At 33.9% G+C, this 25,950-nt stretch overlaps 4 protein-coding genes across 4 annotated transcripts; 3 read left to right on the top strand and 1 right to left on the bottom strand.

The window, feature by feature from the left end:
• Positions 1 to 1,253: 1,253 nt before the first annotated feature.
• Positions 1,254 to 8,639, top strand: LOC105333460 (E3 ubiquitin-protein ligase Siah1). Its single transcript, XM_011436451.4, has 7 exons — positions 1,254 to 1,385; positions 1,934 to 2,064; positions 6,156 to 6,317; positions 6,604 to 6,736; positions 7,334 to 7,440; positions 7,717 to 7,909; positions 8,324 to 8,639. The coding sequence occupies exons 2-7, from the start codon at positions 1,968 to 1,970 to the stop codon at positions 8,499 to 8,501; spliced, it is 870 nt and encodes a 289-aa protein (XP_011434753.1). The 5' UTR covers positions 1,254 to 1,385; positions 1,934 to 1,967; the 3' UTR covers positions 8,502 to 8,639.
• A 5,256-nt stretch (positions 8,640 to 13,895) lies between these two features.
• LOC105333459 (histone-lysine N-methyltransferase set-17) lies at positions 13,896 to 18,035 on the top strand. The gene is made up of 9 exons (XM_034481336.2): positions 13,896 to 14,015; positions 15,545 to 15,629; positions 15,737 to 15,922; positions 16,194 to 16,246; positions 16,333 to 16,375; positions 16,524 to 16,588; positions 16,674 to 16,859; positions 16,958 to 17,189; positions 17,273 to 18,035. Exons 2-9 carry the CDS (start codon positions 15,575 to 15,577, stop codon positions 17,542 to 17,544), a joined length of 1,092 nt encoding a protein of 363 aa, XP_034337227.2. The 5' UTR covers positions 13,896 to 14,015; positions 15,545 to 15,574; the 3' UTR covers positions 17,545 to 18,035.
• LOC105333458 (HEAT repeat-containing protein 1 homolog) lies at positions 17,900 to 20,129 on the bottom strand. The gene is made up of 6 exons (XM_011436447.4): positions 20,009 to 20,129; positions 19,391 to 19,505; positions 19,023 to 19,128; positions 18,492 to 18,791; positions 18,334 to 18,385; positions 17,900 to 18,222 (listed from the first exon to the last, which is right to left on the bottom strand). The coding sequence occupies exons 2-6, from the start codon at positions 19,490 to 19,492 to the stop codon at positions 18,069 to 18,071; spliced, it is 714 nt and encodes a 237-aa protein (XP_011434749.3). The 5' UTR covers positions 19,493 to 19,505; positions 20,009 to 20,129; the 3' UTR covers positions 17,900 to 18,068.
• Positions 20,130 to 21,740: 1,611 nt separating this feature from the next.
• On the top strand, positions 21,741 to 25,320 carry LOC117692687 (salivary glue protein Sgs-3). The gene is made up of 6 exons (XM_034481320.2): positions 21,741 to 21,817; positions 21,903 to 21,944; positions 23,022 to 23,060; positions 23,529 to 23,633; positions 23,781 to 24,512; positions 25,183 to 25,320. The coding sequence occupies exons 1-6, from the start codon at positions 21,787 to 21,789 to the stop codon at positions 25,311 to 25,313; spliced, it is 1,080 nt and encodes a 359-aa protein (XP_034337211.2). The 5' UTR covers positions 21,741 to 21,786; the 3' UTR covers positions 25,314 to 25,320.
• The last annotated feature ends 630 nt before the right edge of the window (positions 25,321 to 25,950 follow it).

Raw genomic sequence — 25,950 nt, 5'->3', positions numbered from 1 at the left:
TATATTGTGTAGTAATTTAAAGTTGCTCCATATGAACCCCATCGTCTTGAATTGGGATTTGTATTACGTTGAAGGCCTTAATAATTTGTCATTTTGTAAAATTTGAGTTTACGGGATGGCAGCTGTGTGTTCAAAATTTTATTCAAAATTTACAGCATGACAAATTCACAATATCAATTTTAAACGCCCTACTGTCAAAACAGCCAAATAAGGACACGGTGTGATTTCATCAAAGATTTAAATAAGAAAAAAAAAAGAAGAAATGAATACAAACTTGGGCTGGCTTTGATAAGGAGCTACCCCAGTCGATCTATTAATTAATCTAATTTGTTAAAAGAGGCGTAATATAGTTGTCAACAGGAAGGAGTTTGTTACTAAATTCTATAAGAAATCTAGATAAAAATACAACTATTTCTTTCTTTTTTTTCTCCTAAAAACCTTAAAATTCAGCAAACTTATACGGAAAGTTTCTGTGTCCCCCGGGGGTAGGGGTGGGAAAGGGGGGCGATAGAAAGGGTGTCATAATAGTAATTATAACCTTGTTAATATATTGGTGACAAATATGCGATTTGACATATGCATGTTCTATATAGCTAACTTTGACCAGATTATAGAAATATGTCTTATTATCAGACAATGGACAAATCATTATACTCTATTACTAAATACTAATTTGAAATCACGTGCAGTATTTGAACTTCCCATCATAAATTGTACGTATAATGTGAACATATCAGGTACCTATAATAACTTGTTCGCCAGATCGACAGCACTAGATAATTATTTCCATTTTAATTTAAAGAAAATTTGTATTTAATGATTTTTAATAACTGCTTATAAGAATTCTCCTTTATAAATACATGTACGTATACATGTATGTTGAAAAGTCGACACATTTTAGGAATTTAGTATAACCAGGGACAAAAATGTGTTATAAGAGATATTACGAATATAAAACTTATAAATTTAATACTATCAATGCATTTTATTTCTGCGCACATTGTCTGTGTTTACCGCACATAGCATCATTGTGACTCACAATAATTCCAGCAGAACATCGGGATCGAAGTCCAATAATTCAAGATAAGGAATTGGGGTTCTGTTAATAACATGTAAAAACTTTTGCTACTATCCTAATGTTTGCTCATCATTTATCAACAGTGTGGAAAACTGAAAAAGTTTTTTTTAAATACCCTTTTCCAAAAGTTATCATTGTACAGTTTTAGAGAAGAATGAATTGATCGCATGAAAAAGGAATCTTTACTTTTTGAAATTATCCCTCATGCAAAGCCGGAAGTAACATAGTCTGCATATTTGATGACGTTATACACCGATCGAGAGGTGACGGGCAAGAGTGCTACTACAACAATCTGTCTTTGGCGCAGGTTAGAATGCTTTGTAGTGTAGAGAAACTTTTGATTTCATTAAAAAATAATTCCATGACATTTAATAAACATCCTTTAAAGTTTCAGAAGATAAACATTGGTCTACGACGTCTGTTATAATGTCAATGTTATTGTTCGTATCCGCCATTATTCCTGGCACTGTATCCCATGTATGACGAATGTGTCCTATTTACATTATTAAGAAATTATTTTATGGCTAGATCCTCAAGGCATATAACAAAAAACATGGAACGAAAAGACAAAATGATCTATGTATTCAAAAATAGGATACCGTTCAAAATTGAGGAATGGATGGTGAACGTTAGAGTAACTTCGTTATGATGGTTAAAATAGCTTTCATGATGAATATATATCCATATGTAACAATGGATTTTTAAAAAAATCACGGATATACTCTGAAGTTCTCTCTTTAATTGCTATGATTATTTTGGTGTGTCTGAACTACATGCAATTCAGCCTGACCCGATGACATCTTACAAAGTTTATCATACTTTGTCAATGTTAAGTGTTCTCCTTCTTTTATCCAGCTCCTAGCGTGTCCTTGATTGGACAACAGCTATAATGAGCCTCAGTCGTCAGCCGTCTTCCTCGGGTAAACAGCCCCGACAAATTCACAATGGGGGATCCTCTAATGTAACCACTACACAATCAGTCTTAGGTGAGTAGTATGTTTCTAGTAAGTGTGTGTATGTTCATTTTGTATGCACGTCCCTCAATAGTACACAATCATATGTTTATACACAATCCTTTGCAGTTTATGTGTTGGTATTGGTGACAAACTCTACTTGCTAATATTCAAACACCGTGTGCATTCTTAGAAATTAACTCACAAACTAGCACATATTTTAAGAGTTTTTCCTAAAAGCCAAAAACTAACATGTGAATTGTAAAACCAACCTTTGTCTCACTGTATCAAAAAATGTCGGGTATGTAAAATTAGGATATTTAAGAAATAAACAACGTTATTTAGTGAACATGGTGTTATGAATAGCAATTGCTCTGTTGGCATATTCCATGATGCGCGCTAGCGCATCATGGAAAATATGCCAGCAGAGCAGTTGCTATTCATAACGCCATGTTCACTAAATAATCGTTGTTTATTACTTATATTTGCATTTTACCACTTGCGAATACCCTGTATTAGCCTAGACCTAGGCATTTAGCTATTGTATCAAAAATAAACATTCAGACTGTAATGTATCTTTTTAATTTACATAGATTTGTTAACAGAATCAGTGATATGTTTAATAACAGTAATTCCATAAAAAAAATTAAATGTTATTATAAGACATGTTTTAATTAAATGCATCAATTTTATGGAGTTGGAGAAAAACACATGATGTATTGTATAGTGGTTTAAATTTATAACGTCATGGAAAAGTATATAACATCACACCTTTATGACGTCATAGTATAAAGACAGAGCAATTGCGATTATAGAAAAATAATTGCAGTTCCTCCATATGGACTTACAGTGGGAAAGAACAATGTATATGCAAATAAATGTTATTGTAAAGAAAACATAAAGTGTCATGATCAGTGTGTTTTCATATTTTCAAGTACTTGTTCCTTAAATGCTTTTATTATCTTGTAAAGTGAAGTATGATGAACTCACATGTAGATTGAGAGTCGCTATTTGACAGGTAAACAGCTACTGAAGGATTTATGTGTAATTAACAACAGAATTCAAAGTTTGATGTAAACTTTACAACTATACTAATGATATGCTGTCAGATATCCTCTTCCCTAGTCCAGGCTTTCTGATACGTACACACCGCTCCTCACGAACCCTTGGCATATTGTGCTATCAAAAGTTGGGATTTTTTTCATGAATTTTGATTGGGTTTGCTGAAACCCTTCGACCAATCAAAAAATGCAAAACATATCTGATTTAATCGACAATGTTTTGGTACTGTTTATTCAATAGTGTCTTTAACACAAATAGCTCAAATCCTTTATTTATCTAGTCTATCTGTTTGAGCCTTCATGATGCATGTATCAATCAATGCTGCAATAATAAGTACACCTGATTGTGTATCAACAGAGACATGCACTTGTACATTGAGGATTTACTTACCTCAGTCTTATACTCTTCCAATGAATTCAATTTATCTGTAATATTTCACATTATTCCTAGTAATTGCATACACTAGGCATTAAAACGTTTGTCCAACTTGTCAATATCAATGTCTATACAGGCTGATATTACTGCACCAGGTATGGCATCTTTCATTATTTGGCTGATTTAAAATAAGATCATGATGAAAAAAAATCACGACTTTTGATAGCATGGTATGCCAAGGGTTTGTGGGAAGTGGTGAGGATCAGATGGAATTTCATAAATTGACATAAATGCTAGTGACTGGAATTTAAGACTGAAAAAGTGGGTTACAATATGGTCAATTAAAAGTAAATCTGAACACTGACATACTGGTACAGTACCAAAAATGTTATATTTTTACAAGATAAACGATAGGATATTCATGGTGACGCACGATACAATAGGGTTGATACATGATAGGAAAGGATAAATGATGTTCATGATAAAGAAAAAAACAAACATTTTCTGAAAAATAAAAATTCCAATTTCACATTAAATTAGGTTTTCACATAGTGTGTGTGAGAGAGAGAGAGAGAGAGAGAGAGAGAGAGAGCACAAACTTATCTGAATATACTAAACCAGATCCACCCCTTGCATCTTTAAGATTTTGTAAGATATGCCAAAAGAGACAAGCATGGATTTGAATAGCTTCAGAATACTTTGCAGTCAGATATTATAGACAGGATGGTACACAGAGCTAGCAGATATGATTGATTTTTTTTTAATGTATCGTATGTGATAACTAGCTAATTACATGTGAAAGGACAGCAGTATATTTATTATCACCTGTTTATTTCTACACTATTCTACCTGACACATCGTCAAGAGAACTTTGAATATGTGTAACAATATACCCGATGTGAGTACTGAAATGATTGGTAAGTGAACCAAAGATTTTATTGTACATTGTGTACCTTATGTCTTTGAAATGAAAGCGATACAAAGTTAGAGTTTATAAATACAGTGGAGTCATTAGAGTTTGTGATGGCGAATGTTCATTGATTCTGTAGTTCACTCCATGTATTTACATCCTCAACAATTAGATCATATGATAAATTCTGTATACATTATAGAGATTAGGAGTCCATGAACTTACATATCACAAAAGCATATGAAAAAATTGGTATTTCATGACATTTCAAATGATTCCACAGTATGTACAGATAACTGTAATACATGCACCTGTGAATAATGACCAAAATAATGGGTTCATTAAATACAATTTTTAATCCTGTTTGAGCTGATGAGTAAACTAGCACAGTCGTTTTAATTTTTTGGGGTATCATTTGTTTTTCTCACAATATATTATGCCATGAGGTAGCTGGAGAATTCACGTACATGTATATACATGTACAAAAAGATAAAGGAAGAGCAGGATAGGTCCAAATACATTCAGTAAATAAAATATATAGCCATATGCACATCAGGTATTTTAGTTACTTGAAGTGCAGCTTGGTATTTTGGAAGACACAAGAAAACACAGAATTTTACAGAATTTGATTTTATGCAGTAATTGCGACTTCATATATATGAAAACTTTTTTCTTATGGTTGAAAAACCATCACATTTCTTACATGTAAATATCAAGCACTAGGATTGGTGGTGTATGGTACATTAGTTCCGATTGTTGGATTGTTTCTGAATAATGTGATGTTCCTGATATTTAGAGTTCATTTAAAATAAACAGCAGTCAGAATATTACATGGCGTATTTCATTATAAATTAGCTTACCGTATATAGAATTTTTAAATATGTTGAACTCAGTATTGAAATATGGCAAATAATCTGCACTTTTTATCTTGTTAGGCCTTTCTGGTACATAAACATTGTAATATAATACAAATTTATTATCAATTCAGTTTTATGGGTGCTCATTATGGTGAATTTATTGAAAGATAATAAGTGGACACGAGTTATTATTGGAATGTCTTGCTCATTATTATATTTGACGTTAGCAATTCTTAAACATGGACAGCTTTAAAATTTGATCAATATTTGGTTAGGATCTATGTATATAATCTGCCACATATAAGATGATACGAATATTAATAACAGCACTGGTAGATGTTGATACATTTGTATTTAGATCTATTGGATTTTCCACCATCTTAAGTTGCACTCTTTCTCTTAAGCTTAGTAAGTACCGGGTACCACAATATAGGATCCAAAAAGGTGCAAGTGACTATGAAGGGTTTACATGATATTTGAAATGTACCGGTAGATGTTTCAAGAATTTCTGTATTGTGAAAGCTGAAATAGAGATATTTTACATCATTCTTTAAAGATGCATATTTTAAAAAATTCTTGAAATTTGAGACCAATTGTAGGAAAGATAATACATATACATGAAGTATTTTATATTTCCAGTCATTTTCAGATTGTCAATACCTGGTACATCAATTTAAGCTCTCTAAAGAATGACTAACAAAAAATTGTCTATTCAAGTTTTCACAATAGTTTTTGAAACATCTGAAGATTAATGAAAGCATTAAAGTGTTTATTCACTGTTTTCATTAATATTTTCAAATGTTTTGTATGTACATGTATATATTGATAAGTTTACAGGTATGGTAATGTAATAATTGTGATCCATTACATACTTCGGTGCTTTGACCGTACTTTGATTGTTTGGTTGTTTCTGTCCACAGCTGCTGCGGGGAGCAGTAACTCAGACCTGGCCTCCCTCTTTGAGTGCCCGGTCTGCTTTGACTATGCTCTCCCTCCCATCACCCAGTGTCAGAGTGGCCATATTGTCTGTCAGCCGTGTAAACAGAAACTGAACATATGTCCCACGTGTCGTGGGCCATTAGGTAAGATAAACCCTGAGAAAAACAAGAGGGCTAATATTTTCTCAATGTGCCACTGAAAATTTTAAAAATATGACATACTATCATATAATTTGGTCATAACTTAAGCGAAGAAATTTCATTCGATATTTTGAATCTATGTAGCTGTTATATTTTTTAAAAAGTATCTGATTTGTAAACTATTAATTGCTGATACATCATTCATTTTACATTGAAGAATTAAACAATGTTTTTTTTTTATATTTTAAATGTTAGTACATGTACCAATGCATGCTTCGTTTTGCTGTAGGTAATATAAGGAATCTTGCCATGGAGAAAGTCGCCACAACGGTGATGTTTCCCTGTAAATATTCCTCCAGTGGTTGTCCGGTCACTCTCCTACACACAGACAAACAGGAGCATGAGGAGACCTGTGAATATAGGTCAAGTATATCTGATACCATCATCACTAATTACAAGTCTTCCTTATCTTGTCATGTTGAAAATATTAGCTGAGTATAGACAAAAACTATATTTATGTCACACAATGGTGATTCTGTTTCTGTAGAATTGGGAATGAACATGTAGGGCAGATACGTACGAGGAAGTTTTTCACAACTCGATGTAAACCATATTATCTCTGCTCAGTATCTTTGATAGACTGAGATAAAATCTTTCAGCTCTTTGTGTATAAAGAAAGAAAATACTGGCACTTGTTAATTATTGTGTTTATCAAACTTCTGTTTTATTGATGTATGTAACTGTATGTACAATCAAAAAGCGATAAAAGAGTTTATTTAACAGTTATTGTTTTAGAATAGTTGTGAAAAGTAGAAATGATTATTTGTAAACTGCATCAAATTTTTTCTTCAGTTTTGAGAAGAAATGTAGAAAAGTTACTTAAGAACTTTCCATTAGTGATTTCCTTGACAATACCCTGTAAATTGAATGAATGTTGATTTTTTTCAAATGATTCTCAACAATTAGGTATCCTCTTGTACCAAAGTGGTTTGTTTTAATTTTTGATGTATTTTTTATAGACCGTATTGTTGTCCCTGTCCCGGAGCTTCCTGTAAATGGCAGGGGTCACTGGAGCAGGTCATGGGTCATCTCATGCAGCAACACAAGAGCATCACCACCCTCCAGGGTAAAAAAAAAAATCTCTCTCTCTTTCTCTGTCTCTCTCTTGTTCTCTGTCTCTCTCTTTCTCATCAAAACTGTTTGATTAAAATGTCCAATAACATAAAGTAGAAGCATTAATATTGGTGGAGGTTCAATTTCAATGGATACCCTTTACTCACAAATTATCAACCCTGTCTTTTTTCAATATATATGTCAAAGAAAATCCATAATTTCACAAGAATCTAGATGATTTCACAGTGTGTAGTTCAGACCTGCAATGGACAGACTGTTTTGCTTTCAGGTGAAGACATTGTGTTCCTGGCTACTGACATAAATCTACCAGGGGCAGTAGACTGGGTTATGATGCAGTCTTGTTTTGGTCACAATTTTATGTTAGTCCTGGAAAAACAGGAAAAGTTGGAGGGACAACAAATGTTTTATGCCATAGTACAGCTGATTGGTACACGCAAACAGGCCGAGAACTTTGCTTACAGGTACAGATAGTCTTAGCAAGAAATAAATAACCTTTCGACTTAAAATGTAAGTCTTTCCTTATTAATAAACCAGTCAAAACAGAAAAAAAGAACTAACCAGTAAAAACTCTTTTAGATTCAAGTGTTCACCTTTCTTATTTAATAGTAGAAGTTTCTATTATTGCTATGATAGAGCAGGCTAGAGAAAGCAATATCACGTTGGTCATTTTGCACAACTTATTTTTACAATCTGCTGAGATTTTAAACTTTAATGAAATAACTGATACAAGAATGTAAATAGAAACTCTTTTGATTGTCAAATTCTCTTTACATAAAACTGAAAGTTTCAGGAAGGGGGGTTGATCTTAATTAGTCATTTATGTGATTTGTATTGGAAAAAAAGGTTGAATCACTGAGAATGGTTTTACATTTCAGACTGGAGCTGAACGGCCATCGTCGGCGGCTGTCTTGGGAGGCCACTCCGCGAAGTATCCACGACGGAGTCCAATCTGCCATTGTTGCCAGTGATTGTCTAGTGTTTGACACAAACATTGCCCAGTTGTTCGCTGACCATGGTAACCTTGGCATCAATGTCACCATATCCATGTGTTGAGGGGGTGGGCGTGTACAGACAAGCCAAAGACTGTCCCTCCCTCAAATTTTAAGATTCCATAGTCAGAGAAGAAGTTGATTTACGTAAGCATTGCTGGGCTTAGATATCTCACAGAATTCTACCTACCTTTTACCATAATGCTTATATTTTGTCTTGACTTGAGAGGTACTCGGCAAAATTAAATGCATTATGAATTTATCAAAAACAAGGAATGCCAAAGAGATGTAATGCTCTTTATCTCATTAGTGGAAGCAAGATATGGTATTGTACGTGTGTGTTAGAGAGAGAGAGAGAGAGAGAGAGAGAGAGAGAGAGAGAGAGAGAATATAATATGTACAGTGTACATGTATGTATTTGTCAGTGCTATTGGTCTTATTTTGTTCAAGAGTACAAGTGAAATGTTTAAAAGATGTATCATTTTGAAAATGTGATCAGAGTTTATGTCTCCGATTGTGGAGTTCGTGTCATATTACATATATATCATATCTTTATTACCTTAATGGTGAATATTTATTACAAAGATTTTTTTCATGTGTTGTGTGTATGAACTTCATACAAAATCTTTGAAAATTGTGGCAGAGATAATCTCTGTTTTTGGAAGTACATAATCTCTGTTTTTGGAAGTACACTGTTTGTTAAGTTGAGATCCTAAATAAATTATCTATGATATCAATTAATGGTAATGGTAAGATCTTTTTCATGCTTATCAAATCTGATACATGAATTAACATATATATTGCATTTAAATAACATGTGTATATTGATATTCTGTGTCAGGAAAAAAACAAAGTTTTGATTAAGTGGGAGTGTAGTGCTTTGTTTGCAATGAAGGTATGGAAATGTTCCGTCCATTTCTCTGTTCTTGACGTTTGTAGGCATTCGGTATGTCATCAATTCTTAAGGAAATAGTCAATCTCAGTAAACATGGGCATGTATTCAGGAGCAACTTTTTTCTCAAGTTTTTTTTTAACTTCATTGTAAAGCTGCTAATCAAATGGGTTTTTTTCAGTCTTATAATGTAAGAATATTTTGAAAATGCAATTTTTCATTGAATATGCAAATTTTTGGTTGATTCACAAATTTTTGTGAACATTACAGATCTCTGATATGCCTTAAAAGTTTAAAAAAGAAAACCAATACTCATAGTTTTTACATCGAAAGACAATAAAATAATCTGTAACCAATGTATTTTTATCAATATTCAATAAATGATCTTTGTTTCTTCAAAATTATACACATATAGCTTGACAGACAACATTGTAGTTGCCTTGAATCTCTTGTGTGTGTGGTCAACAAGTGTGGATGGGCGTCTGTGAGAAATACAACACTTGTTTTAGGACACCTTAGTTACTGTTTAGAATTTTTAATATTGAATTTGTCATTCGACTCTAAATCTTGATTGCTGCTCATGGTTCATGTCTCATCTTTTTATAAGGTAGTTCCAAATCTGATGAAATACAGCTTATGTAAAGCTCACAATTTTTATGGTGTGAATATTACTGGAATTTAAGGACTGTTTCAATGATTTTTATTGTGCGAGTCGGCCATTAAACTCTCAGTACTTCATACATGTACTTTATTGTATAATTCAGAAGTGATTGCATGTATATTATGTGTGCTGTTAATGGTCTACATATCCGCTTTCTGTGTTAGATTTAGATCATTTCTGAAAACTATATAACCAGAATATGCCATATATCATACTATTACATGTACGTTATCTCATGTGTTCAAAGTCTACAGTGTAATTCATAATGAATTTGAAACTGTTTGGTATAAAGTTCTGAAAATGATATGTTGTTTGGAAATCCATCAAATACTGTGATGCAATACCTTGTGGAAAAAAACCCTGTATTAATTGTTTACAATGTACTTAATATTTTTAGGGCAATAGTATTTTATATCATTTTTCCCAATAAAATGGTTAATGAACCATTAAACAAGAGACGCAAATAGGAATGTTTGATATATTTTTAAAAATTAAATTGATTTCCGGAAGTGAAAGATTTTAACAGTTCTTGAACAGTTCTTTATATGAAATATGTTTCACCCAAACTGCAGAATCAGATTTTGGACAAGAGCCTAAGTCTTGTTAATTCTTGTTACTGTTAGAGGGTATTGCTGCCAGACATGCATTTGAAAAGTTTTAACCGGGTTTTGTAAAGGAAAAATTCAGTTATTGAAATGGTGAAAATGGTTGATGGGCGGGCAGCTTCCAAAAGGGTACCCTTATTTTACGGATAAGTCCTCCTACAGTTTTTGAAATAGGAAGTTGCTGTTTTGCAGATTAATTGTTCATATATCAGAGATGTGAATACTTTTTGGATTTTGATTTTTGATAATTTTGGAAAAAAATACAAGCTGTTTAACTTAGCCATAATTTTCGCATAATATTGCATAAAGGGTACCCCTATCCTCCCATAGTTTTTAAGATAGGAAGCTGTTGTTTTTCAGATCAATTGTACATATATACCAGAGAGGTGCATATTACTTGGATTTGATTTTTGATAAATTTTTTTAAATACAAGCTGTTGAACTGAGTCATGAGCATATTACTTGGGTTTTTGATTTTTGATATTTTATTGAAAAGATATCAGCTTTCGAACTTAGTAATTTTTTGGCAATATATTGCATATTGAGTACCCTATTTCACTGGATAGGTAATGTTTTCAATTCAGGGTTGACAATTGGACTATGGACACTGTTCACAGAAATGAAAACGCAGTATGCTGTCACATTGACAGCTTTTAATCCTACTATAATAGCATAGACTTTGTTGCCTTTGAAGTCAGTCGTTAGCAATTTCAACATTTGACCTTGATTATGGTTGCAGGTTGTCATCCTGGTAAAAGATGCAAACAACATTGAATTACATCCCTTCTTTCTACATGTAGTTGACAAATAGTCAGTTCAAGAATGAATATCAAGATCATCAAAATGCATTTTGAGTGCAAGGTTAAAAGGCATAATTTACGTATGAATCAGTTTTGTTTCATCACAGTGACACAATAACTTTCTTACTCAGCAGAAAGTTGGGTATTCCCCCATAAGCCATATTTTTCACATCGCAATTAAAAGAAATTCAGAGAACTTGTTTTGAATTATTGAAACAAGATCGATCTGTTTTAATGTATCAGTTGTTTAATGTCACAAAATCTTAATTTGATGGTAACAATTGTGGTTCTATTGTATTGGGTGAACTCTAGGTGGAAGATTTCTGCCTGGGGGTGATGGGTTTGAGGGCAGGTAGTTCCAGGTACCCTCCCCTCTCCATGATGTACTATCACATTTTATGGCATCTCTAGTAGACGTTTTCTCTAGTCATTGTTTCTCATTCACTATATCATTTCAATATCCATGCTCTGCGTGTGTTTTGTAAATTGGGCGTATTCTGATGTCATTTCTTATGCACTCTGTGTAATATTGAGTTTTGGCATTGTTGTTAGAATCATATATTATGTAATCAAAGAACCTGCAAGTGAAATTAAACATGTTTATTCAACGTGTTCCGTGTGCTTAGTTTTTGAATGACACAATTTTGTATATACCCATGTCTCATTTTTGTAATTTGTTCATGGAAAAAAAGTTGGAAATAAGTGATAATGTACAACTGCTTGAATATGAAATGTGAATCTGAAATACTTAATAGAAACATAAGTTTATACAATTATAATAAGACTTGTATACTTTTAGATTTCAGACAGTATGTATTTCGAGGATTTATGTAAAAAAAAAAAAATAAGCAGATATGTAGCCTAATTTCAAGACTTCACGTGTAAAAGTCAGCAAATTCTTGTTACTTATTAAAACGGTGAATGTTTACCTGCGTAATTATAATGACACTGTATTTTACAACAAGTCCTTTGCTTTATTGAGAGAAATATTTGGTAATGCCTTAAATTACAAGTTGAAATCTATTATTGTCATTAATTCATAAAGTTGGTGTAATTATGTTTACCTATAAGAGAAAATAAATCATATATAGATGATTGTTTTTCATTTGTTGTCATAGTTACCATGACGTACACTACGCCGAGGTGTCCAGGGCTGCGCTCATGATCGTAGCAGCTAGCCTAGCCACTAGGTCGTAGATATCTAGGTCTATTGAACGGACCGCTAGGTCTCAGATTTGAATTAAGTTAGAAATTTTCAACTAAAGACTGATTACATCGACAAAGTTTGATATGTACTTGTTAAAATTCATTATAACTTATAGGATGAACAAAACATCACTAAGCAAAGAGATTTTATGTTTATTGCTACGTGGTTATACATGTGGCCATCTCGAATTTTCTGCTTAGCATAAAATATATAGGCTATACTAATATCTACTAGGTTAGGCTAGGTAAACTTACCGCTCAACAGCGTAGCCGAACGTAGCAGCTACAATCTTGAACGCAGCCCAGGAAGCGGTTAGAGATCAAGCAGTGCGTTAGTGTGGGATGGGGGATGTATCATCATCTGTCATACAGCTTTCGAAGTTAGCCTACACAGTTCTTTAAAATATTTTCATCAATAAATCTATAACCCAAAACAGCAAATTTGTTAATAAGTTAAGATAGGAACAATGAATAGAGGTAAATAATTCATAAGACACACAGATTGCAACTAATGGCAGTTAATATGAGCCGATACAATATTTTGAAGTTTTGCAGATAATCTGTATCACCTTTTAGAAGTAAAAGAAAGAAGGCATTGTTGAACAGATATCTTATCATTCGTTAATCACTTTAGCATTGAGACTTACTTTTCTGATTAATTTACTCAACTTCTGGAACCATGATTTTAGAAATATATCGCACACGCGTCGATATCGCAGGTATGATATTTGGATAAACGCATCTCGTGTCCCCGGAAACTCCTACTGAGGCAGCAGTGTGATGCACAGTGGCTTGTGTCTTGCTATACGATTGTCTTTTACTTATTAACAATTTTTCATTGTCGGTGAGTCCAAAGTCATGACTATGGACTTAGTGACAATTAAAAATTGTTAATTACTAGAATAGTAAAAGACACAGTTATGCAAAAAAACAAAACAAAAAAATACAACGAAACAACAAAACCGGAGAAACGCATCACAAACACCATAGATATAGTGAATTTCTCTAAGATCTAAAATTATAACAAAGATTAAAGGTTTCGTGCCCGGTGGTGCTGGAATATTGGACGTAGATGTGACCCACCGGAAGTTCAGGGATCGAGAGTGACACGACAAATGACAACTGGGGCAATCATGTGTCGTCTGCAAGCTTAATCGTACTTATTCTGGTAACAAGAAGTATTAATAGCTTAACTATACAAAGCGTCAAAAAATAACCGCTAAAATTTAATAATGAACATTCAATCAATTTTACTGTGTATTTATAGCTGTAGAATTTAAGCGGTTTACATGACTGAGTCACGACGGTATAGAAGTATGAACGATCGATCCATCTTCAATAACCTTTCTTATGTCAACTTTTTCTGCTGTATAGTGTTAGATGACTACTTTATGGGCTAATGCTTTGATCAACAGTAAGTTTTACTCTTGTTTTAATTTTATGAATTACTTCTATACAATATATACTAGGTCAAAAACAATCAATTAATGGAATAAATACATAAAAAAGAATTCAGTAAAAAAAAATCCTTTATAAAATTGAAGTGTTTTAATTTTTTTTAATTATATTGATAAAGATATGATTTAAACTTTATTGAAAGAACGTGGTGTAGAATTAAATTCACTGTGAAGAAATCATGTAGTTTGCTGTCGGAGGGTGGACGTTCGTATCTTCGAAGAGTGGTAGGAGTTATAGTATTGTACATAATGTCCGTATTCTATTATCATGACGTAAATGAGCCCTTGATAAGTCTGCTTATGTGTTCATTGCCGACCTTGACTTCATTTCTAATTAAAGGCCACTATCTGTATTAGAATGTACTAAATGATTGTACTATACATACACAAAATGTTCTGTACAACACACAAAACTCATACAGTATGTGCATTGCTTTTCTGTTTATTCTGTTATTTTACCTTAGTTCTAGAAAATGCAGAACAAATAAATACCGAAGTTAGTAATAAAATGTTAATCATAATTATATATATCAAATCAAACTTCTCTAATTATGTACAGATAGATAATTGATTGAATAGTTTAAACATTTGGAATGTGAAATCAAAAACAAAAGCAAAATTAACAATCCCTCTTTCAAAAAAAAACATAAAAAAAAACAAGAACCCAAAAGACTGTGTTGAAAAACAACAGGAAAAAACAGTGAACAGAGAAATGAAACAAAATCGCAAGATTAAAGCGCCGAAAATATAAGTGGTGGGAGGGATGGTGACACAAAAACACTGTAAATATTTGTATTACTGGGTGCTGGATTAATTAATACATGTATATGGTATTCATTAACCATTATTGCTCATAGCTTCAACAATCTTGTTAAGAAACACTTTATAAGAAAAGAAAAAAAACAATTGAGAACAAGGAAAGAACGTGGTATCCAACTGCTATCTTTGATTGGTACAATTCTACTCAATGAATATTCTTCAAATAAATAAACATGTTTATTTAACCGCATGTTTTCGCTTTGATGTTTTCGTGTGTGGTATGGTATGATCCCACACTCCTGTCAAACACGGAGGGGCGTTAACGACAAACACATCATATTATATAAAAATTGCAAGCTTTTGCAAGGTTTATGCGACCTTGTGCGTTATATTTTTTTTTGTGAAAGCAGGAATCATCAATCGTTTTGTCGAATCAGCGCATGACTCAGGAAATAAATTAATGATTTATGGAAAAAATAAGAATTTGTTATAATGTTGAAAATAAAAATAGATCGAAAATTTACACTCTTAATCTTTCTCAGAAAAAAAGATATTTATAATAAGGGCATATACATATATATTAATCGTATCGCTTATTACAGGTTGAAACGTATTTAAATTGGTAAGGAGAAATAGATCTCTGATGCTTTAACATGTATTTCTTTATTTAAGTAATTCTAAGATTTGTTAAGTACTTTTTTTTTTTTTACATGTTTACATCCTATAGAACTACCCAAAAAGCAGTAAGGTTCCAGTCATGCCAAAGCTCAACGAGAAAAGGATCCTTTCATTTCTTTTCATAGGTTCATTAGGTCAGTGTCGTTTTGAATATATATTAACTTACGAGAATGGAATAACTTTAAGACATTGATATTATTAATGCCAACTAATCATGTATTCGAATCTTTATTGCAAACAGTGTGTTCGATTCATACAGCAGAATGTGGCGGCCATCACTCTCTGAAATGGACCAATCATTGTTACAGCTTCCATCCGGAGAAAAAGTCACGTGACGATGCGTCATATGTGTGTCATCAAGAGGGAGGTTATCTTGCAGTGATTAACTCGAAGGAGGAAGAGAGTTTCATTGCTGGGTATCTTCATAGTAAGTCATTGAACGTAATCTTATAACAAAACCATAGAGTTATACAAAAATTAGTCAATGAATCTACTATTAATTTTGCATCAACAAGATTTTGACTGGTGTACTAAATTAAATTTTGTCTTGAAAATCCATCTCGACTTTAGAAAAGGGGTTACTTTGTTATGCATTACAACTGAATATATGTTGCTGTTTATTTTTAATTTTATCAAATATTAACGCATGATGCGTAACTTGATTTAAAGCCTTGAGCCGGTATCTTTTTTTTTTTCAGGAAATAAAGACAGGATATTTGACAACACAGATTTTATCCACCTTAAACACGAGGTAAAATATACAATGATTAACCGTTGGATATAAAACTACCGGAAAATTGTATTTAACTTTTCTTAACGCCACAGTATATTTTACAGGAAGAATATCTTATGCGAGAGAAGAAAAAAATGGAAAGAGAGTGTGAGTTTTGCATTGATCTTAGAATGTATGTATGTACAGATAGAACATTATCACTTTTTTTCGCGAAAATTGAACTTGTTTTATATAAGTGGGCAAAAAAATGTAAATATTTGATATATGAAAAATCATCTCCATGCTCTGTTTTCAGATTGTAAGCATTATTTCGAGGGTACGCTGGAACAGAGCACATTAAATGTTTTAAGAAAGAACGAGGTAAGACTGTTCACGCATTACCATGACACCGGATTTCTGTCTCTGATGTTCATAGCATCATTAACACCATGCATCCCATCCTCAGATCTCCCCGAGTCTCCCCAACAGGGCGCAACTGACGACTCCCCCAGGATTCTCCATCCGGCGGTCACTCATCCCGCGAGCTAACATGGGCGTGTGGGCTGACGCATTCGTACCCAAACATACTATTCTTGATGAATATGAGGGAGAATTTGTCGAAAACCCAACAGACTTTACTTATTGCTGGCAAGTAAGACGTGTAGTATTTTGAAACAATGAATCGCAAATTTCTAGTTAATGGAGCAATAATTTCATCTTTCACATATTTTATTTTGTTGTTATTTTAAGATAGATTCTGGTCCACGTAAGCTGTTCATAGACGGTAAAAATGAGAACATAAGTAACTGGTTGCGATATGTTAATTGTGCCAGAAATGCATTCGAGGAAAATACAGACACATTCAACTGTGGGTCCAAGAAATTCTACTACACAATTAAAGACGTCCATCCTAACAATGAACTGTTGGTCTGGTATGGGACGTCTTACGGAAAATGGCTCGATATTGAGAAAATCAATCCTGGTGAGGCACCAAATTAAAATATCAGTCTTGTCTTCTTTAACGTAAAATGAAATAATAAAAATAAATCATTTTTTCTATTCTAGAAAACGATTTTCCAAATGGATCTTTAAACGCACGGATAGGGAGTATATACTACACACGAGATAAATCGTGGATAAATAATGACCATACACATGTGACTTATACGAACTGGTCACGTGACCTTAAAGCTAGAACAGGCAACCGATCAGTGGGTTTGATATTGACATACAGAAACGGAGAGTGGCAGTGGATACCAGAACGAGATTACTCCTACTATGTGACAAACAATTCAGTGGAACTTCCTTTCGTGTGTGAAAGTTCAGAAGGGACGTGAGCACCATGACGACCTATTTAAACGTACGCTACTTTACTTGAGAAACGAGACTTTAATTTTTCCATACATTTCTAAAATGTACTGTCCATATTAATACTTTTTATTAGAACTAAGATGTTTGCAAGAATATGCTAATCTTTTTGAATTTATTATATTTTCGACATAATTTGATTTCACATAATTATACATGAATATTTCATTTTAAAGCACTTACTTGAAAAATGCATGATGAACAATCTTGACCTAGTTGTCAGTGATGTTCATCAACTTTGTTATAGCTTTGTAATTTTAATAAAATATGACAATCAAGTCTTTTAAATTTTCTTTTGTACAATTACGATAAAAGAACTTCTCAGACTTTATAAAGATAAGCAGACAAATTTATTTTAATTATTAGGACTTTCATGTCATGATAAAACAGAGATTGTAGAATCATTTCGTTTAGTTAACGCTAAAACACAAACCAATCAGTATAGAATCCGATTAATTTACAGTATAATGGGGCCGCTGCCACAGTAGTAGTTTTAAAGGTCATCCACCCGCAGAGTCTGCGTGATTCTGTAGATCCTCTGACGAAGGGCCTCTTTCTGTTCTATAAGATCCTCCTCTATCCGCTTAGCCTGATTCAGTAACTCATCGATAAGAGAAGGGACGCCCTCTTCAAACTTTTCTCCATCTCTATAAAGAACGTGTGGAATATGTTAAATTGTTTAGAAGAGAGAGAGAGAGAGAGAGAGAGAGAGAGAGAGAGAGAGAGAGAGAGAGAGAGAATTCATCAATTGTTATTACCGAAATAATTCCATCCAGTGCATGTAAACTTTCATTGACTTCTCACTCATGTCTGAAAGTAACCCAATCTATTTATTATCTCTCATATATACAGAGAAAAATGCTATCCGTATATTAAGGATATATTTCTTAATGCAAAAATCCAAATCGAACATCACCTTTAATTAAGTCAGCAATGCTCAAGTCATCATAAATGCTTTGAGGCGACCCCTCAGAATCTTCCCTTTCTGAACTGTCGTCTGTTGCCTCGGTTGACGGTGTCGTCATTTCAGCTGATTGTGACGACATTGAGCCTATATTTAATGAATCTTTAGATGGTTGATTAAACTGAGTTTCCGTATTGGACTCATAGTTCTCTTCATTCTGTATCTCAGAATTAGAGAGATCTTCGGACGTTTCAGAAGGTAAGAACGTCGGATACAACGTCAAAAAATTGTCACCGAAGAGTTCACCAGACCCTGAATAAAAAGATTTCACGTGAAGATGTTGGTATACAATTACAATTTAAAACAGTCCTAATCTATTGTATGCATCTCATAAGAAACAATATCAACGTTAATTGGAGTTGTCGCAGAGAAATTATCCTTAAATCAGAGAGCAAAAATTAAAGAACAGTGTAATTAATTTGTTCTCTCGCTGGAAACGCTGCTAAGCACTTGCCAATGGACAGGTGCGCTCGACATCCTTACCTTCAGCTATGTCGGGTGTGGTAAGGAGACTGTTTCTGTCATCGCACTGGTAATAAGGGGATGATTTCGGTATGTCAGGGGTTGTTGGTGTCACAAAACCTTCTTTCTGAAATAAACACATACAACTGCACACCTTTACAGTACATTTGCATGCAAATATTTCCCTCTTTAATCAACACTTTTCATTCTCCATTTTTATGTAACGAGATGTCTGACTAATTTCAATAATTTTATAGCTTTACAGGGGCTCCGCACAATTGATTATTGTATTCTACTTGGAATTTGATTTTAAAACTGGATGATGAATATAAAAGCTCTTATAGCACATTTTCTTTTCGATTATAACATTTATAAGCAAGTATAATTACATCAACTGTACGTCTTTTCTTGGGTGTGTCGTGTGTGTATGCATCATTATCTTCCTCACCGTTTTCTTCTTTCTGCAACGTTCTGAAATCTGTCTTCTGCATCAAGAAAAGGAAGCTAAAATATAAAAACAACAAATATATTAATTAAGTACTTGTGTTTTATTGACCCGGACCCAGGACATTTTCTTCTCAAAACAAATTCAAAACAAACACAACATACCACCCCCATCTCCGAGAAAAAAAAAACTTTTTAAAAAAGACTTTTACTGACCACCGTCGAACCACTTTTTCAGTGACTCTAAAGCCAACATTTTGCATAAGTTAAAACCAAATATCTATAGGTTTTGTGGTACGTTTGTAATGTTATACAGTACAAAAAAATTACGAAAGGCCTAACGTTACTGAACTGTAACTGTAAGCATCTGTCATCTTTGGTTTAATTAATCAAGTTATCTTTAGCATGACTTTTGTGAAACCTTTGATACATTAATCCTAATATGGATGAAACCTTTGATTCATTAACCCTATTTTGAATGAAACCTTTGATTCATTAACCCTATTATGAATGAGAAGTTATCATGTATTACTGATTTACAACTTTAATATATTCACACGTACCTGATGCCACAATGTGCAGACGATATTTACATTCAAGAAGAGTTCTTTAATAAGGGGGATAACTCTAAAATTTATTAATAATAGGTTTTGATCCGGTGCGCCCCCGAAAATCAAAGTTAGGAAAAGACGGTGATTTATTTTAGAATAATCAACAGGAGGGAGTAGCTTAATTTGTTCGGTCATGTTATTTTATCTTCAGTAGCCAAGGGTGATGTTAATATTTCTATTTTCATTTCAATTCCTTACATTCTTCCGAAAATGTGGGGGCGGTGGGCAGCTTCCTGATACTTCATTTTAAGGAAAAATTATGCTTGCTGCGATAAAAAGTGTTTTTGTGTGTGGGGGGGGGGGGGGGGGGGGCTGGTCCCTCCTTGATGCTATGTGACTGATGGTTAGGTCTAACCAAGTGTGTGTGTGTGTGTGGGGGGGGGGGGGGTCTCAGTCCCGCCTACACCCCCCCCCCCACCGGTTCCGACTACTTTGCACAAAATGAATACTGCAGTAGAACTAGAAATATTGTGAATAGAGAAACACCGTGGATCGTCACCCTTAGCTAGCCAAGATGGTTAATCTATGCGACTCCCCAGTTTTCAAGAACGTTGTCAAAGTGATTACATATTTTAAAAAACCTGGCTTAGTTACATGCACAGATCCAGACCCCCTAGATTGGGGGGGGGGGGGAGTGGTGGAAGGCTAATTCTAATTGCAAAGGTTGGGGTGGGGATAGGAGGGGTGGTTCCAATACCTCTTTTCGGAAACGTTAATTAAACAAGTGTGAATTTAGACTCTCCAGGCCAATTGCCCACTAGATCCGCGCATCTTGTGCATTGAATGTCTACAAATTTTGGTATTTACTATTTGTCAAAGAACCACGATCAACACCAGGCCATGAAATGCTGCTTTATCTCCTGCACTTTTGAAAGGAAATTACAGTATATTAAGCAGTGTAGTTTTCAAATCGTTGTGTTGTTAAATTATAAAAATGTGTAAGCTTCTCAAACCTTCCAATGTCTATGAATCCAAGTCTTTGATTTTACAGACCATAAAATATTTGTAAATTTCTTCGTCTCCTAGTTCTCTTTACCATTTTTTTAAAATAAGGATGATAGCAATCATATGATTAAAATGTAAAATTATCAACTTAATTTGATGTAATATCAGTTAGTTTTTACAGAATTAAAACCATATAGCTTTTTTAATATAATACTGATATGTTATATTAAATTACTGATCTGTTTTATCTAAAAGATACTTGTACTGATGCGGCGCCTCTAACATGTCTGGAAACAAAGACAATAACCCATTCGTTCATTCGATGTCGAGAGGTGCACTGTCCTTATTCACACAGTGTTGTCTGTAAACAAGAGAGATACAGCGTGCGGTCAGTAAATCAGGTAAATTCTTCGACAGGTGGACTGTCGCCAAGTTACCTGATAGTCTGCAGCCCAGCTTCTAAAATGTCGCAGAATCTGTTCAAGATATTGAATAATATGTACAGAGTTCGATCTCGCATTGAATTTATAAGAGTGTGGTTTTGTAAACGTGTAACTCTATCTTTTTTTGACTGACCATGTGTTAGATTTGATTATGGTCAACAATTTACAAAAATTGAGCATATGAAGGAATTCGAAATGAATAGCGATCTTTCACATATTTTAGACCCTGGTTTCAGCAAAATGTTGTTAAGATGAAGGTGCTTTCTTTATCCCCGTAATGTCAAGAGAGATTGAATAATTGGCTCAAGGTGACCAAATTCTTATCATAACCCCTTGGCCAGAATGTTGAGAATATATGTCGCTTTTTTCCTTGGTAAGTCAAACCGTAAAATATATGCCAATATTTACAATCCGTTCGTGTTAGCAAAGATAACTGAATTCGTCTTTTTCTCATTTAGTCACAGGATGTCTGTCCTTGGCCATCAGGGAATATCAAGAAGGTATGTGAACTAATTTAGATGAAAAACCGAGAAAGAAAGCTAGGAAATGAGCTTTTTATTACCTGTATTTGTTGATGACAGCAATATGTTATTACGCGTATTTGTTGATGACAGAAATACGTTATTACGCGTATTTGTTGATGACAGCAATACGTTATTACACGTATTTGTTGATGACAGCAATACATTATTACAAAAATCAATTCCAAGACCGTATATAAATTATATGCATAGTTGTTTGGTGGAGTAATATAACTGGTTGGATGCAATGTAATGAAGGTTTCTCTCATTTACTGTTGACAAAGTTGACATCATTTCATGGTGCTGGTAAACTGGTTGCTTTAATTGTAATTGAACATTTACTGACATTATTGTTTTAGTGAAAAATTTAACACGCGAAGTACGATATGATATTTTTGCAAATTTTGCGATTTTTATTTTGCTACCATAGGATATTTTCGATGCAAGGTGCTGCAGCACACTAAGCATGACACATTTTGTGAATTCTTCATTCGAAAAACTTTTTTACAAAAAAACAAACAAACAAACAAACGAACAAATCTGCAACTGCTTTAATAAACAAACACCACAAAACATTACTTTGTACAATTTCCGAAAAATATATGCAATTTTAGCAGCAAAGAATTTTGTAACGACAAAGTGTTAGCGAACATGGCAAAATTTTTCTCACATGTTTTTGGTACTGAAATTTAGACTATGAATTTATAACTTATGAGATTTTGAATAATATCATGTCCTTCATACGTTTTAGAGTTTTTTTATTTTCTTTTTCAAGCTGTAAAACCAATAAATACTGTTGATTGGATCTAAAACGATCTTTAAGTTTGGTTTTCTTGAGCAATAATTACTATATGAAATAGTTACAAATACACGACTTTCATATCAATCTTAGCAGGCAGACCATATTTGTTAATATTGCTGCACCTTTTTTTTCATTATCGTAATAAAAAAAACCAGTTCATTTTATATTCTTACGCTGATTTTTAACATGTGCCACTGAGTACAGAATTCTTATCGAAAAAATCTCATTATGTTTTATGACATTTTCGTTCACAGATGGGGTCCAGGGATTACGAAGAGATGCTGTTTCAAACGGTGAGACAGACGTACACACACACACGCACAATCTTTTGATTTGGTATACGCCAAATCTTTCATTCGTCAGTATAGATTGTCTAAAACTTTAAATGTCAGGACCTTATTACTTAGTCTGGTATCTATTACATATGGCATTAAAACTGTAATCAATTTGGCCTTATTACTAGTATTTCCAATCGTGACCTAAACCCCTTCAGAGTGTTGATATCTTAAGCTATAAACACACTTTTACCATATCAGTCGACGCGAATTTATATCTGTGTATTTGCTACATGAATATAGTTGATATGTTTATAGTAAAATCGCCAAGATTATTTTCAAATATTTATGATCTAGCATTATAGCAGAGAGCGTCAACGATTGAATGGGCAAACAATAGAACAGCGTGCTGCACATATCAAAAAGCACCACAATCATAACAAAATTATTGCAATACTTTGATTTTAAGTACTATATTTTTAATAGGGTGTCATAACGACGCAGACTGTACATCGCATGTGTGTTCCTCCAACCAGGGAGCCAGCTGTGAACACTTCCACTGCATTTGTCATCAGTCGTCTGCTCATGGAGGTAAGAGAGAGAGAGAGAGAGAGAGAGAGAGAGAGAGAGAGAGAGAGAGTGTGTGTGTGTGTGTGCAAGATGGTATCCATTGTTCATTGACATTCCGACCCAATTTTGACGTATTTAGTTGAACTAATGTTTTGACAATTCTAACAGTGTCAGTGAACCACACGACACATAGCCATGGAGGACACGGACATACGACAACCACAACCGAATTACCGACAACTCCACTGCCCTCAACAACACAAGCTTCGACAACACTGCCGACAACAACAACCCAGCAATCCACGACACCATCCCCCTCTACAACGCAGTCATCCACAACATTACCGACAACTACAACTCAAACATCGACCACGCCACAACCCTCAACAACGCAGTCATCTACAACGTTACCGACAACAACAACCCAGCAATCAACAACACCGCAACCATCAACAACACAGTCATCAACAACATTACCGACAACAACAACTTCTTTATTACCATCTACAACGCAGTCTTCAACACCAAAACCAGTTTTGTCAACAGAAATCAAATCAACAACTATGAAATTGACGACTATTGAGCGAGCAACAAGTACCAAGCCAACTACCAAACCAACAACAATGCCAACAACTACTAAACCAACAACGTTGCCAACAACTACGAAACCATCAACATTGCCAACTACGACCAAACCAATATTGCCAACAACTACCAAGCCAACTACAAAACCATCTACATTGCCAACAACTACCAAACCAACAACATTGCCAACAACTACCAAGCCAACTACATTGCCAACTACAACCGAAACAACAACAATGCCAACAACTACCAAACCAACAACAATTTCTTCACAAACAACTTCTTTCGTCACTGTAAAAACAACCAGTTCTTCAGGTGAGTGCAATGCCCTTTAAGCAATTGTGTTATTGCAGCATTTCAAACTTAAGGTGCATGGTATGGGACATCTGTCGATATTAATGTAAATTAAAGTACATTATAATTGAAATACTTTCACCGGTTTAGAATTTTCAAATTTTACAATATTTAACCAAAAAACTAGCTTTTAAAATATTTGGAGAGGTAAAATTTTTAAATCCCCAGCGTGATTTGAACTGATCATGACTTACAGATTAGTAGTAAACCCTCTAACCCACTGCGCTACGCTGTTAGGTGACAATATTGGGAAAGAAACTACATATATAATTACACTTAGTTTTATTGTTCATTTCGATCAACAATACGTCACAACATGGAAGTGACCCATACCACCTTAAGTTATACGCTTAAAATTTGTTATTCATTCGTCAATGCTATTATAAATAAAGACCTCTTGTGTATAAAAAAGGGTATACTGTCTCGATATTACTTCATCATCTCGATGCTTGATATAGATCATCCTTGTACGTGATATAATATTTCTTTATAATCCTTCGGTGGAGCAAAGGATTGGTTCTTAAATAAACATAACTGAAGAAGAAACCAACCATAATTAGATTATGATTACACGTCAATACTTTGTAATATAACACAAGTATTGTTTTTTGTTTACATATCGCTATTCCAGAATGTCCCTGCACCTACTATAACACGTTCATTACTCTGCCTGGGATAGGCACGATGCATTGCGCCAACCCCGACAGGCGGCGCTGTATCGACGGAAAATGTCACTGCGTGGCGGATCCCGACGCCCCTTGATTTCTATGCTGTTTTTTGTGAGAGGTTGAGCTGTATTGTTCAAAACGATTAAACCATGAAGACATCACACATGTTTTAGTTATATTTTGCATAGACACTTTGAACTGATGATTCGCCACCACCTCCCTTTTTTGACAATAACCCCCCCCCCCCCCCAAAAAAAAAAACCCTTATCTCACGGGAAACACAATTATCCCTTGGACCACCTCTGGAAAAAAAATTCAAGATTCTTACATGGGAATATCATTAAACTCTTATTAATATGAATTAATGTGGGTCAACCAGAGCATATCATAATGAATTCTCGTGATCAAAATTTCATGACATATATATTAGTTCTGTTAAGAACAATAAAGTTTTTCCTTGATTCTCTATCATCGTTATACTCCAAATTCGAATTCCTGTTCTTTTCAAGCGATCAACGTAGGTGTGTACGTGGCCGTGTACGCACACAACTCCCTTTCAGACTTTCAGTGCTACCAATAATTCCTTGAATTTCCAACCATATGGTAAAATTAATGTCCAAGCTACTTTCATTTAGAACTATCCAAAATCAAATGTTAAGTTGAAATACAGCTAATGACTATCGTATACTCTTTAAAGTTATTTATTTCCTCTAGATTATTAGAACTATTGC

This window comes from Magallana gigas, chromosome 5, assembly GCF_963853765.1.
Source record: "Magallana gigas chromosome 5, xbMagGiga1.1, whole genome shotgun sequence".
Taxonomy (NCBI): Eukaryota; Metazoa; Mollusca; class Bivalvia; order Ostreida; family Ostreidae; genus Magallana; species Magallana gigas.
This window is presented reverse-complemented; position numbering and strand designations above follow the sequence as displayed.